At 42.9% G+C, this 14,025-nt stretch overlaps 1 protein-coding gene across 1 annotated transcript; it reads right to left on the bottom strand.

Annotated features, from left to right (window-relative positions):
- Positions 1 to 1,809: 1,809 nt before the first annotated feature.
- LOC140492607 (C-C motif chemokine 28-like) lies at positions 1,810 to 5,508 on the bottom strand. Its single transcript, XM_072591620.1, has 3 exons — positions 5,289 to 5,508; positions 3,596 to 3,722; positions 1,810 to 2,698 (listed from the first exon to the last, which is right to left on the bottom strand). The coding sequence occupies exons 1-3, from the start codon at positions 5,350 to 5,352 to the stop codon at positions 2,599 to 2,601; spliced, it is 291 nt and encodes a 96-aa protein (XP_072447721.1). The 5' UTR covers positions 5,353 to 5,508; the 3' UTR covers positions 1,810 to 2,598.
- Between the last annotated feature and the right edge of the window lie 8,517 nt (positions 5,509 to 14,025).

Here is a 14,025-nt window from a genome sequence, read left to right as displayed (position 1 = left end):
CCAGTCTGAAAAGCAAACTCCACCTCCACCCTCTCACTTAGCAGAATAAGGCCAAATAGTTGCAAAACTAAGAACATAACTGTAAATGGACAGGAGATTTGATCTGTTGTCTTTGCAATTTGGAATATTTTGAAAAGGTCAAATGGTTTCAGGATGAAGGCCGCTTGTCTTGAACACAATGTTTATGAATCCACTCAACTGCCAACTTAGGATTGGGTAAGAACTTCTTGACAGAGGCACTTTGTTCAAGCTATTGTTCATGCTGAGTAGACAATCAACTCTAGAACCCACAGCATCCATCATAACTCACAATAGTGAAACAAGTTTGAGACTATTACATGGTAAGCTGAATGATGCATCTGTTTCATCAAACCTTAATCAGCAAAGATGCTATCAGAACCACAGGGTGCTGGGGGAGAAGGGTTGCTGAGTGACAGTGTGAGGGAACTGGAATTACATCAGTAGAGAGATGCAGTCAATAACAGGGAGCCATATCAGAGGGTTTTGTGTTGTATCAGAGTGCATTAAGCTATATTCAGGCTATTGAGCTGTATCAAGGGAAATTGCACTGTATCAAGGAGTAATCAGCCATATCAGGGAATTTTGAGTTATTCTAGAGTGGTATTGAGCTGTATCAATAGGTATTGAATTACACTGTGGGTATTGAGCTGTATTGATGGATTTTGAGCTGAATCAGGGTGCATTGAGCTCTATTGAAGCCTCTTGATCTATATTGGGGAGGTTGAGGGGTATAGAGCTATATAAGGAATTTTGAGCTGTATGCAGGGATGTTGAGTTGTATGGAGGGATTGTGTTGTATCAGGAACATGGGTCCAAATCCAACTAAAGCAGATGGAGTAATTGAAATTCAGGAAAAATCTGGAATGAAATCTGGATATCTGAAATGAAAGCCTAGTTCCATGGTAACCAGTGATGATTATCGTTGATTGAAATAAAAACCTGTCAGATTCATGAATACTCTTTTGGGAACGAAACGTGTTATCTTTCCTAGTCAAACCTACATGTAACTCCAGATCCACAGCAATGTGACTAACTATGAACCAGCCTCTGGGCATGTTGGAATGGACAATAAATGCTCACCCGGCCAACAATGCCCACATCTCGTGAATGAATAACAAGAAAATCGACCGAAACTATTTCTGTTGGAGCAGGGAGTCCAGGACCAAGGGAAATCACCTTAAGAGTTGGACTATTGAGGAGGAAAATTAGCAGATAGCTTTTCAGCTTGGATAACAGGCCGGCACAACATTGAGGGCCGAAAGGCCTGTACTGTGCTGTACTGTTTTATGTTCTATGTTCCATATAAAAGGGTGGGAGAAATGTACAGCTGTGTACCACCGAAAAGGGCGAAACTTATCATTTAAATTTGTGGTCATTAGACATCTGCTAACCAAAGATTTGAAGCCAAATGGAGCTGAGGCAAGTGTAGTTAGATCGCATTCTTTCTGAACAGCAGGACTAGATGGAGAGGTGTGAATAGCTCCTTCTCTAGCTATGAGCAAAGCTATTGCGTAAAGCCTACCTCATTGACCCATTCATTGCTCACCGAATACCTTCCTAAATGTTTTGATGTCAAGCTCTGTTGCTAGTGTTTCTATACAGAATCTTGTGTTTCTTAGAAGTGTCACAGCAATGCAGTTTGTTGTATGTTTCAGGTGTATGTGTTGCTTTTGGACACATTAATGGGGTCCTTTTCACAGACTCGATGTTGAGGTAATGATCACTTCCTAAGAAAAATACTGAGAAGAGATGTATTTCTTCAAAAAAATAGCATTTTATTATGCCAGCACCATTTTATTCATGATCAAACAGGACAATGATAGCTTATTCCCCATTGACATTAAACTGTCCAGGATTATACTGTTCCATTTCTATTAATCAGCAGTCGAGACACACACATGATCACTGGTATGGCCAATTCAGGTGATTCATTTTTCTGTCATCAGACAGCTTGCATAAGACCTGGTTTGACCAACTAGGATCAGACTGGATCAGATCCCAGTTGGCTTGGATTTCTGTTTGCAATCTAAAATCCTTCACAGCTTTTGCATCTCAATTTTTTTAAGGCACTGCCGTGATATGCAACAGAACACACAAACAAATCACATGACACGAGTTTGCAATCTATTCCCTTAACAGCTGGTAAATGATACAGGGATGGTGAGAAGTTTAGTGGATGGGAGATGTGGACTCAGTTTGCTCGTTTTCCACTCCAGTGGCTTTTTTGACAGATATTGTTGCACTCTCTGTGGCTGTCGTCCAATCAGTGTCGATGAGGCCTCATTGAGTTGGGTGCGGAGAGCACCCAGTGACCAAGGGGCTGAAGAAACAGTGCAGCTGAAGTTAGATTCACCATTCCAATGACTTGACAGACATAGTGATTGGGACCCAGAGGAACAGAAAGTTGACATCAGTGGAATGGGGACACAGAAGGCGATGGTTGTTCCAGGTATTTATCTGTGGGGGTGTGGTATGAGGGTATCTCAGAGATCTCTAGGCCCCATCACTGACGGTGGCCTGTGTTCTTTATTTTCAAATCAATCCTCTTTGTCTAACACTGTCCAACTTCGCAACTCCTTAAATATTGTTCTGCTTCTTATTCTGATGCTTCTTCATCCATCTCTGCAAATGTGCATTGTTGGGATCAATACAAACTGTATGATGAGCTATTTGGAGCCTGTGGAAACAATTCAACCCAATTAATACCCCAAAATAAGAGATAATTCAGTCGCTCTAATCTATCCCAATGAATGAGATCACAATTATTTTGATATTCCACATATTGCTATTGTACAATGTCCTTACTAGTCAATTACAGCATTAATGAGAAGTCTGACACCATTAAACTTTGCCAAGTGAGGTGCCCTTTCACTGCTGTGGTTTTCTAATCTTAAGCCAACCTGAGGCAGATATCCCTTTCAACAGCTGTTCATACATGTCCCTCAAACTGTCAACTTGCATGCAGTGTAAGTGTGTGATTGTGAGTGTGTGTGTATGAGAGCATGTGAGTGAGAAAATGAGGTTGAGAGAGTGTTTGAGAGACAGTGCATGTGATGAAGTGAGCAAGAGTGGGAAACACTAAGTGAGAGAAAATGTGTGTTTATCTATGGGATTTTACACGGGCTTGTGTGAATAAGAGAGCATATAAGAGAATATTTCTGAGTGTGTGTACACGCGCATTAGTGAGTGTGTGTGTAACAGCATGTGACTATGTGAGTATGAGCATGGGTCTTAGTAGGAGTGTGTATCTGAGTATAATTGTGTGTCTGTGTGAGCATGTGTCTCTATGTGCATGTGTGTGAGTGTGACTCTGTAAGTGTATGTATCTGTGTGTGTTAGACTGTATGTGTGTGATTGTGTGTCCTATACATCGGCACTTGGTCCATCAAACTTGAAATATTCACCTTGTGCTCAAATCTTTCAAGCCTGCCTATCCACCTCTCCACTGTAGCCTTTAACCCTCCATCAAATCCTTTCTCTTGACCACCCAGAAGTTGCTGCCCTGTTCCCTTGCACGGACAGTAACATTTGTCCCATAACACACTCTTTGCGATGTTCTGAGGGAAACACTTACAGCACTGCTTTGATGGCACAGAACCTATCATGTTGCATTTGGAAACTCTTCACCCTTTTCAACATCTTCGTGTTGACTTTGTTCGATACTCGTGTGCAGCAGTTAACTACCTGGTTGGATGGCATTGCTGGAGGGAGAAAGATAAGGGTTAGACTTCACACAGCAAGTTACAGAAAACCTTCATTCAACACCAGTTGGATTTCAGCTACAGCTATTCAATTCTGAACAGCACACTTCAGAAAGCTGCTAGACAGGGAGCAGAGGGAATTGACTGCATTAAGAACAGGGGGAAAAAATGGCCATCTGGTTCACCAATGACCTTCAGAGAAGGAAATCTGCCTCCAAGTGCAGACCCATAGTAATGTGGTTGACTCTTAACTGCCCTCTGAAATGGCCTTTACAAGCCATACAGTTCAAGGGTTATTATGGATGGGCAATGAATCCTGGACTTCACCTTCTATAAGTGAACTAAAGATACCACCAATGAGAGATTTCAGTTTATGTGGGAAGACTGAAAAGGTCATGTTCTCCTTACAGCAGAGAAATTAAACAGGATGGAGTTGTTGAAGAACATTACTGGGGAATGTTTAAGTGGAGTAAGTCAGGAGAAATGGATGCAACAGGCAGGAGCCTGGTAACCAGACAATGCTGATTTAATGACATTGGTGGACAGTTTTTTACATGATAAGCTGTGGTTTGGACTGTACCCTACTCCCTGCAGAGGGAAATGGAAGCCAATCCAAAGTAACTTTCAAAAGGAGATTGTTTAAATAAGGGAATATATTCTCAGGGCTAATAGAGTACGGCTAATTGAATCTTTTATTCACAAAGAGCCAGAAGAGGAATAATGGGCCAAACAACCTCCTCTGTCCTTCACAGTGCTCAATACATTCAATGGGGAGAAAGTGAGGACTGCAGATGCTGGAGATCAGAGCCGAAAATGTGTTGCTGGAAAAGTGCAGCAGGTCAGGCAGCATCCAAGGAATAGGAGAATCGACGTTTCGGGCATCAGCCCTTCTTCAGCCCTTCCTTTCCTGAAGAAGGGCTGATGCCCGAAACGTCGATTTTCCTGTTCCTTGGATGCTGCCTGACCTGCTGCACTTTTCCGACAACACATTTTCAGCTCAATACATTCAATATCAGGCAAAGTAACACTTGCTCCTCTCACAAAGCAACACCCCCTCAGTACTGCATTGGGAGCACAAGCTTGGATTCTGAATGTAAGTAACAGGACTAGAACCCACAACCTCCTGTCTTGAGGAGAAGAACATAACACACTGAACTCCAGCTAGCAGACTGGGCACTGCTGGTTGAACATAAATCTGGAGTAGTGTTTGGAATTTTAAAAAAAGAATAAAACAAAGAAACAACCTGCAAAAATTAAGAAGGGAAGATATGGTGAAAACGTTTCAATTTGCACACATCAGGACCAATGCAAGAATGTCAAATTTCAAATGAGAGTAACAATTTCTACTCCAGGAGAAGAGGACGCTGATTGGCTGTCAAGTTAATTCTGATTGGTTGAGGTATTACAATGAAGAAAGCAACAGGGAACTATAGACTTCCCGATTTCCTGGGCACTTAAAGAAAATACGAAAGAACATGTTGTTCACAGAGGATGGGTTGCTGTGTAAGCCAACTGGTTGTTAGTGCCTTCTGGATTATTGAGTTAAAAAATGAAGCTGTTACCTACCTGCTGCTGTGTGTAGCAGAGCTGTGATAGAAATGAGAAGCAAAACGACCAGTTTCAGTTCCATTCACGCTCTCTGTGTCTCTCTCTCTCTCTCTCTGTGCTGGGAGTGTTGCAGGTAGGCAATGAGCCTATCAATGAAACTCTGATGCGTGAATGAAATCTTCTTCTCTGAGAGTCTGATGGTGCTGAGATGCTTCTTATATTGTGTAGAAAGCAGCTGAAATCCAGGGAGAAAAACGTAGGCTGAAACTTAATTCTAAGAATGTCAGTGAGCTCTGCCAAATGTCAGCAAGACAGATCCTCCCACACACATTCCAATCCTGTAAACAAATACTAGATACTGATGACTGCATCATAGTCTTTGCATGATGTCAAACAGGAATAGCAGATGCCAAAAACTAATATGAGATTTCTGTCACCATCTGTCACCAACCCATTCCTGCTTAATTTCGCAATTTTGCCAATGCTCATATTGTAAGAGTTGTAGGGATGTACAACACAGAAATAGACCCTTTGATCCAATTTGTCCATACAAACCAGATATCCCAACCTAATCTAGTCCCATTTGCCAACACTTGGCTCATATCACTCTGAACCCTTCCTATTCATATACCCATCCAGATGCTTTTTAAATGCCGCAATTGTACCAACTTCCTCTGGCAGCTCATTCCATACATGCATCACCCTCTGCGTGAAAAAGTTACACCTAGATCCATTTTTATATCTTTCCACTTTCTCCCTAAACTATGTCCTCTAGTTCTGCACTCCTCCATTCCAGGGAAAAGACCTTGTATATTTATCCTATCCATGTCCCTCATGATTTTGTAAACCTCTATAAGGTCACCCCTCAGCCTCCAACGCTCCAGAGAAAACAGCCCCAGCCTGTTCAGCCTTTTCCTATAGCTCAGATCCTCCAACACTGACAACATTCTTATAAATCTTTTCTGAACCCTTTCAGGTTTCACAACATCCTTGGAGACCAGAATTGCACATAATATTACAAAAGTGGCCAATGTCCTGTACAGCCACAACATAACCTCCCAGCTCCTATACTCAATACTCTGACCAGTAAAGGAAAGCATACCAAATGCCTTCTTCGCTATCCATCGACCTGTGACTTTACTTTCAGGGAGCTATGAACCTGCTCTCCAAGGTCTCATTGTTTAGCAACACTCCCCAGGATCTTACCATTAAGTGTGTAAGTCCTGCTTTGATTTGCTTTTCCAAAATACAGCACCTCGCATTTATATGACAAGTGCAGGGTACTGATTCCTAATGAAAGGCTTATGCCCAAAACGTCAATTTCCTGCTCGTCGGATGCTGCCTGACCTGCTGTGTTTATCCAGCACAAAACATTTCAACTCTGACCGTCCAGCACCCACAGTCCTCACTTTCGCCAAATCTGGGGTAAACTCATGCAAGAAAACTTGGTCAGGAGAGAGGAAAGATAATATGTCAGTACACATGCAAGGACCATAAAAGCAGATTGTAAAGGTTTATATAATTTGCCAACAGTATAGGATTGATGAAAGTAAATGTGAGACCATTAAAGACAAAGAGAGGTGGAATTTTAGCACTGAGTAGAAAATGGCAGACATTGAATGGATCACCTGTGTCGGAAACGCAAACCTGCATTCCAGAATTTATGAGGAACCAAAGATCTACTGTGACTTAAAACTTTATGAAGTAGTTCTGGAAAAATTAATAGGTCTGAACATAAAGTAGGAAAAAGTCATTCAGTTCCTCTGCCATTCTAGATCACAACCAATCATCCAGCTCAATGCCATTTTCCATCATTATCCCCATGTCCTTTGGTGAAATTACGATCTCAAAACCTATCGCCCTCTGTTATCGAGTCATAACAAACTTCAGCTCGAGTCTGTGCCAGTCAAAAATAAGCACCCAACTATTCTAATTGCATTTTCTAGCACTTGGCCCATAGCTTTGTGTGTTTTGGCATCACAAGTGCACATCTAAATGCTTCTTTAATGTTCTGAGGGTTTCTGTCTTTATGATCATTGCAGCAGTCTGTATTGTACATATTCAAAGAAAGAGTCTCCATAGCCCTCTGGGGCAGAGAATTCTAAAGATTCACCACCCTCTAAGTACTAAATGGTCTTGCTTTTATTCTGTGTCTCTGTCCCCTGTGTCTAGAACCCCCACCCCCAGGACAGTGCAGAAGGAGGCCATTCTATCATCTGCACTGTTACTCCAATAAGCTTCATGATTTAGTGCCACTCACCTGCCTTTTTTCCACAGCCCTCTTCATTATTGTTAAATAGAAACAATTAGATAATGCCCTCATGAATGCCTCAATTGAACCTGACCCCACCCCACTCGAGGGAAAATACTACCTTACATCCTGAGTCCTGTAAAAAAATGCTTCGACGAAATTGACACTTATTCCTCTAAACTCTTGTACAAACCATGATTCTCCAATCTCTTCTAGTAGGACTGTCCTACCACTTCAAGAAGCAATTTAAATTGATCAATTTATCTGCTGACAGGGCAATCCTTCCTGAAGCAGGGGGACAAACACTGTCCATGATTTGCCATTTGCCATGTTCTTACGCATTCACTCAGCCTGTCTAAATTCCATTGAATCTCTTTGGATCCTCAGACCTCGCAGTCCTAACAAGTTATTCAAAATATTAGGATTGATCCGCACTTCTTTCACATGGAATTGGAGTTGAAGTTGGAATTAAATGTAGAAGTAATGAAAATAGGAGCAGGAGTGGGCCCATCAACCCTCCAAACCTGCACCATCATTCAACATGATTATGGCTGATCATGCAAACTCAGTATCCTACTTCTGCTTTCTCTCCATACCCCTTGATCTCTTTAGCTGTAAGGGCCACATCCAGCCCCCCTCTTGAATATATCTAACAAACTGGCCCCAACAGCCTTCTGTGGGAGAGAATTCCACTGGTTCACAACTCTCTGAGTGAAGAAATTCTTCCTAATCTCAGTCCTGAATGGCTCATCCCTTACTCTTAGATTATAAGCACAAATAAAGCAGTGTAGCCCTCACAATGCCCACCTCTCTCTCAAGGCATCAAAAGCATTAATGAACGCTATGTGCTCCCAAACCAAGAACACCCGGGCACAAACATAACCATTGAAGAGGGGCAAACAATCAGCAGAGATAAGGTGAGAGTGATTCACTGTCCAGCAGATGCTGGAGATTAGAGTTGACAGTGTGGTGCTGGAAAAACAAAGCAGGTCAGGCAGCATTCGGGGAGCAGGAATTGACGTTTCAGATGAAAGTCTTTCATCAGGAGTGACTCCAGTACCTGGAACTGACTTGATCCACACATTTAACTCATTGAAACAGATTTGGAACAGCTGGGGCCCAAGCACTGCTGCCTATGGTTTAGCAACAAAGAGACCAGGGCAGGTACCTGGCAGAGTCAACTCAGCGAAAGTGAGGACTGCAGATGCTGGAGATTAAAGTCAAGATTAGAGTGGTGCTGGAAAAGAACAGCAGGTCAGACAGCATCCGAGGAACAGGTAAATTGGCGCTTCGGACAAAAGTCCCTCATCAGGGCTTCCTGATGAAGGGCTTTTCCCCAAAACGTTGATTTTCCTGATCCTCGGATGGTGCCTGCTGTGCTTTTCCAGAACCACTCTAATCTTGACCTGGCAGATTCACCTCACTGTTTGCCCTCAGTAATTTCCATGGTAACTATGACCAAATCACAACCTACCGTAGAAGCTGCACACACCCTTCATCCAGGGCATTGGCATCTGCCACCTGCCAAAGCCTTACAAACATCTTGGCATTGCTCCAGTGATCCAGCATGCTCTGGAAGCACAGACCTGCATTGCAGGGTACACCAGCAACTAGCATTCAAAGGCTGCAGTGGGGACTCTTTGTACACAGGGACAGGCACCCAGGGGCTCACAGAATGTGCCAGGCTGCATCTCAGGGCCACTCGCTTGTTCTCTTAATGCTGACCTGCATTTTAACGCCATCTCTGCCTCACCTTTGCCTTGCCCATTAGCGCAGTTACAGAACCAGACAACTTGCCTCACTAGTCATCAGTTCTCAGTCAAGGGAGGGAAGGTGTGGATCTTGCTGTGCGGCAGCATCTTGTATCAATCTCACACCTGCCTCCATGTGCCAACAGCTCATGTGGCGATACACAGGGCATGTGTAGCCACAGTCTCCCATGTCTCAATGTCTTTGCCACCAGCACATGGCACCTTCTCAAGCACCTTCTGGAAAGCCAAGTACAGTATATCCATGGGTTCTCTTTATCCACATTACACGTTACTTCCTCAAAGAACTCAAATTAATTAGTCAAACATGGTTTCCTTTTTACATGTTGACTCTGCCTTTTTGCATTTAGATATTTTAAGTGTCTAATGCAAGGTCTTTAATGACAGGTGCATGAATTTTCCCTTTGATGGACATTAGCTGAATTGTACTGTAGAATCCTATTTTCTGTATCCTTCCTTTCTGAAATAGATGAGTTACATTGACTCTTAAGAACTTTTCAAAAGCTACCTAATGTTGGAAAATTAAAACCCATGGCATACAAATGACTCCAGGCCCATAATAACGTCGTTGGCAATTAAATGCTTTCTGTCTAGAATGTGGTGCTGGAAAAGCACAGCAGGTCAGGCAGCATCCAAGGAGCAGGAGAACTGACGTTTTGGGTATAAGTCCTTCATCAGGAATAATGCTTTGCTTTTCCAGAACCACACTCTCGACTCAGATCTCCAGCATCCGCATTCCTCACTTTCTCCTCACTTAAATGCCCTCTGACATGGCTGAGTGAGACACTCCGTTCAAGGGCAGCAAGGGATGGGGAACAAAACCTTGTCCAGCCAGCAACATACGTGTGCCTGGGAATAGCACAGCAGGTCTACGTACCATAATGGGAAAAAAGAATGAGTTCCACTGGCTGCTGCAGTGGGATTCAAACCCAGTCCATAGTGCTTTACCCTGAGACCTCCACATTATCAACCACTATATCATCAGCTTTGTTCAGAACTGCACGGTTTTGTTGGTGGGGATCTGCAGGGATCAGAGCTTGGTCCCCAGCTAATCACAACATATATTAAAGACTTAGAGGTGTTGATTAGGCTGGAGCTTTTTCCCTGGAGCATCGGAGGCTGAGGGATGACCTTATTCAGGATTATAAAATCTGAGGGGCATGGATCAGGGACATGTACAAAGTCTTTTCCCTGGGATAGGGGAGTCCAGAACTAGAGGGCATAGGTTTAGGGAGGGAGGGGAAGGATTTAAAAGGGACCTACAGGGCAACTTTTTCACGCAGAGGAATGAGCTGCCAGAGGAAGGAAGTAGTAGAGGCTGGTACAATTGCAACATTTTACTATCGCCCCCTGCCTGCATCTACCTATCATCCTTCCTAGCTACCCTGGACTCCCACCCCCACCCTCCTATTTGTCTCTCAGTCCCCTTTCACCACCTCCCAACATTCCTGATGAAGGGCTTATGCCCAAAACATCAATTCTCTGCTGCTCGGATGCTGCCTGACCTGCTGTTATTTTCCAGCACCACACATTTTGACGCAATTACAATGTTGAAAATGCAATTGGTTGGGTATATGAATAGGAAGAGTTTTGAGGGATATGTACCAAGTGCTGGCAAATGGGACTAGATTAGTTTAGGATATCTGGTCGGCATGGGTGAGTTGGACAAAAGGGTCTGTTTCTATCCTGTACATCTCTATGATGCTATGTTTCTATAACTAAATGTAATATATCCAATGTTGCAGGTGACAAAAAACTGGATGGGAGGGTGGAGCTGTGAGGAGGATGCAAAGATGGTGCAGTGTGACTGGATAAATTGAGTGATTGGCAAATGCAGTATTATATGGATAAGTGTGAGGTTACCTATTTTGGTAGCAGAACAGATTATTATTTGAATGATAATTGATTGGGGAAGGAAGAGGTGTAACGAAAGTGGGAACAGGAGTTGGCCATTCTGCTTCTCAAGCCTGTTCCACCATTCAATAAGATTATGGCTGATATGGGGCCTAACTTCCCGCATCTGCCTATGGCCCATATCCCTTAATACCCGAGCATAACGGAAAATTATTTATCTCTTATTTAAAATGAACAACTGATTCAGCATCCGCTGCCATTTGTTGAAGAGAGTTTCAAACATCTATCAGCTTTTGTCTGTAGGAATGTTTCCTAAATTCTCCCCTCAACTGTTTGGCCCTAATTCTCAAACTTTGGCACATAGATCCAGAATCTCCAGGCAGTGGAAATAATTTGTCTTTATCTACCCTGTATTCTCTTGTTTATACCTTGAAGACTTTGATTGGATTAACACTTAATCTTCTAAATGCTGGAGAAAAGAGGCCTAATTTGTTTAATTTCTCCTCACGGCTTAAACCCTGAAGTCTAAGTATCATTCTTGCAATCTAGGCTATAACTTTATAGAGGTTTATAAAGTCACGAGGGGCATGGATAGGGTGAATAAACAATGTTCTTTTTCCCTGGGGTGGGGGGGGGGGGGGGGGGAGGTGGAGTCCAGAACTCGAGGGCATAGGTTTAAGGTGAGAGGGGAAAGATTTAAAAAGCACCTAAGAAGTAACTTTTTCACACAAAGGCTGGTGCGTGTATGGAATGAGCTGTCAAAGGAAGTGGTGGAGACTGGTACAAAAGGCATCTTGATGGATGTATGAAGAGGAAGATTTAAAAGGATATGGGCAAATGCAACTAGATTTGTTTAGGATATCTAGTTGGCATGGATGAGTTGGACAAAAACCTATAAAACTCTTACAGGATTGACAGACTGAACGCAGGAAGGATATTCCTGATGACCATGGAGTCTAGAAACACAGGTCACAGTCTAAGGGTACAGGAATGACTCTTTGGTACCGAGATGAGGAGAAATGCTTTCACCCAGAGTGGCGAGATTAAGGAATTCTCTGCCACTGAAAGCGATTTTGGTAAAAAACATTGAATGTTTTCAAGAAGGAGTTGGATGTAGTTCTTACAGTTTAAAGGATGAAGGTACAGTTCCCCTCTTATAGGGAGAATTGCTTTTCCAAATGCATAATTAATGATCTGAATCTGATCATTTACACTTCTTGTTGACACAAAATGGCTGCCAACATCACCAAAGACCCCTCCGACCCTGATAATCCTCTCTTCCAACATCTTCCATCAAGCAGAAGATAAAGAAGCTTGAACGCACACACCAACAGGTTCAAGAATAGCTTCCTCCATGCTGTAATTAGACTACTGAATGGACTCTCTAACTTCAAATAATGTTGACCTTGCTTTGTGCACCTCTTGTGCAGCCATATGGTATAAGCCTCACTCTGTCTGAAGATTCTGTGAACTGTATGTCCTTGTTTGCTCTGATCTGCCTGTACCACTAACAAAACAAAACTTTTCACTGTACTTACATATAAGTAACTACAATAAATCAAACCAAATCGATATGCAGTGGATAATTTCCAAATTTGCAGATGACCTAAAATTTGGAAGAACTGTAAACTGTGAGGACGACAGGTAACTTACCCATAGTCTCCAGGGATGTGCAGACCAGGTGAATTAGCCATTGGAAATTGTAGGGTTACAGGAATATTATAGGGGTGTGGATTAAGGTGGGATGCTCTTCAGATGGTCAGTGTGGATTTGATGGGTCAAATGGCCTGCTTCCGCACTGTAGGGATTCTACAATGCTGTGACAGCATGGAACTCCAAAGGACATTGACAAGATGATGGAGTGGATGCAGACGTGGGCAGATGAGGTTCAAAGTAGAGAAATGTGAGGTGATACAGTTTGGCCACCTTGATAGACAATATAAAATAGTGAGTGCAATTCTAAAGGGAGTGCAGGAGCAGAGGGATCTGGATTTTATTAACGGGGCATAGATTACAAGGAGTAAGTGACGAAGAGCTTATGCTCGAAACATTGACTCTCCTGCTCCTTGGATGCTTCCCTGATCAGCTGTGCTTTTCCAGAACCACATTTTTTGACGTAGATTACAAGAGCAGCAGATGTTGATCTTGTACAAGCCACTTGTTAGACCTCAGCTGGAGTGTTGTGTACAGTTCTGGGTGACACATTATAGGGAAGATGTGAATGCATTGGAGAGAGTGATTTTCAAAAAATAGTTCCAGGAATGAGAAACTTCAGTGATGGGGATCGATTGAAGAAATTGAGACAGTTCTTATCGGAGAGAAGGAGGACAAAAGGTGATTTAATCAAGGCTTTCAAAGTCATCACTGGGCTGGACAGAGTAGAGAAGAAGAGTTATTAGTTGCAAGAGGAGCAAGAACGATAGGGCATAGATTTAAAATGATATGTGAAAACATGGATGTTGTGAGAAAACCTTTGTTCTCTTTGCGAATAGTTTGGGTGTGGACTGCCTGGGAACGAGGTGGGGGTAGGTTCAATTGAAGGATTAAAGACGGGCATTGGATGGTTATTTGGGTAGAAATGGTGTACAAGGATAGGAGGGGAAAGGCAGGAGACTTGCACAAGATAATAGAAGCAGTTTAGATCACAGAGCTGGAGCAGATATGATGGACCGAATGGCCTCCTTCTGCACAGTAATACATTCTGTAATTCTGGGTGTGGGGAGAAAGTAGGAACAAGCTATTGAATTGGATGATCAGCCATGACTGCATTCAATGGTGAAGCAGACTCAAAGGGCTGAATGGCCTACGCCTGTCCCTATTTTCTATGTATCCATATAGCACACAGCATCTTTGTAACTTTCTCCTCACTCTTTTCCATGGA

Source organism: Chiloscyllium punctatum, chromosome 2, assembly GCF_047496795.1.
Source record: "Chiloscyllium punctatum isolate Juve2018m chromosome 2, sChiPun1.3, whole genome shotgun sequence".
Classification (NCBI taxonomy): Eukaryota; Metazoa; Chordata; class Chondrichthyes; order Orectolobiformes; family Hemiscylliidae; genus Chiloscyllium; species Chiloscyllium punctatum.
This window is presented reverse-complemented; position numbering and strand designations above follow the sequence as displayed.

Excerpts from the sequence above, each read along its gene's own strand:
- LOC140492607 (XM_072591620.1), bottom strand. The coding sequence starts at position 5,352 with ATGGAACTGAAACTGGTCGTTTTGCTTCTCATTTCTATCACAGCTCTG. Across the intron at positions 3,723-5,288 it reads TCTGCTACACACAGCAGCAG|CAATGCCATCCAACCAGGTA; the intron begins GTAGGTAACAGC and ends TTCTCCCTCCAG. Across the intron at positions 2,699-3,595 it reads TGTGCCATCAAAGCAGTGCT|GCTCCAAATAGCTCATCATA; the intron begins GTAAGTGTTTCC and ends TTGTTTCCACAG.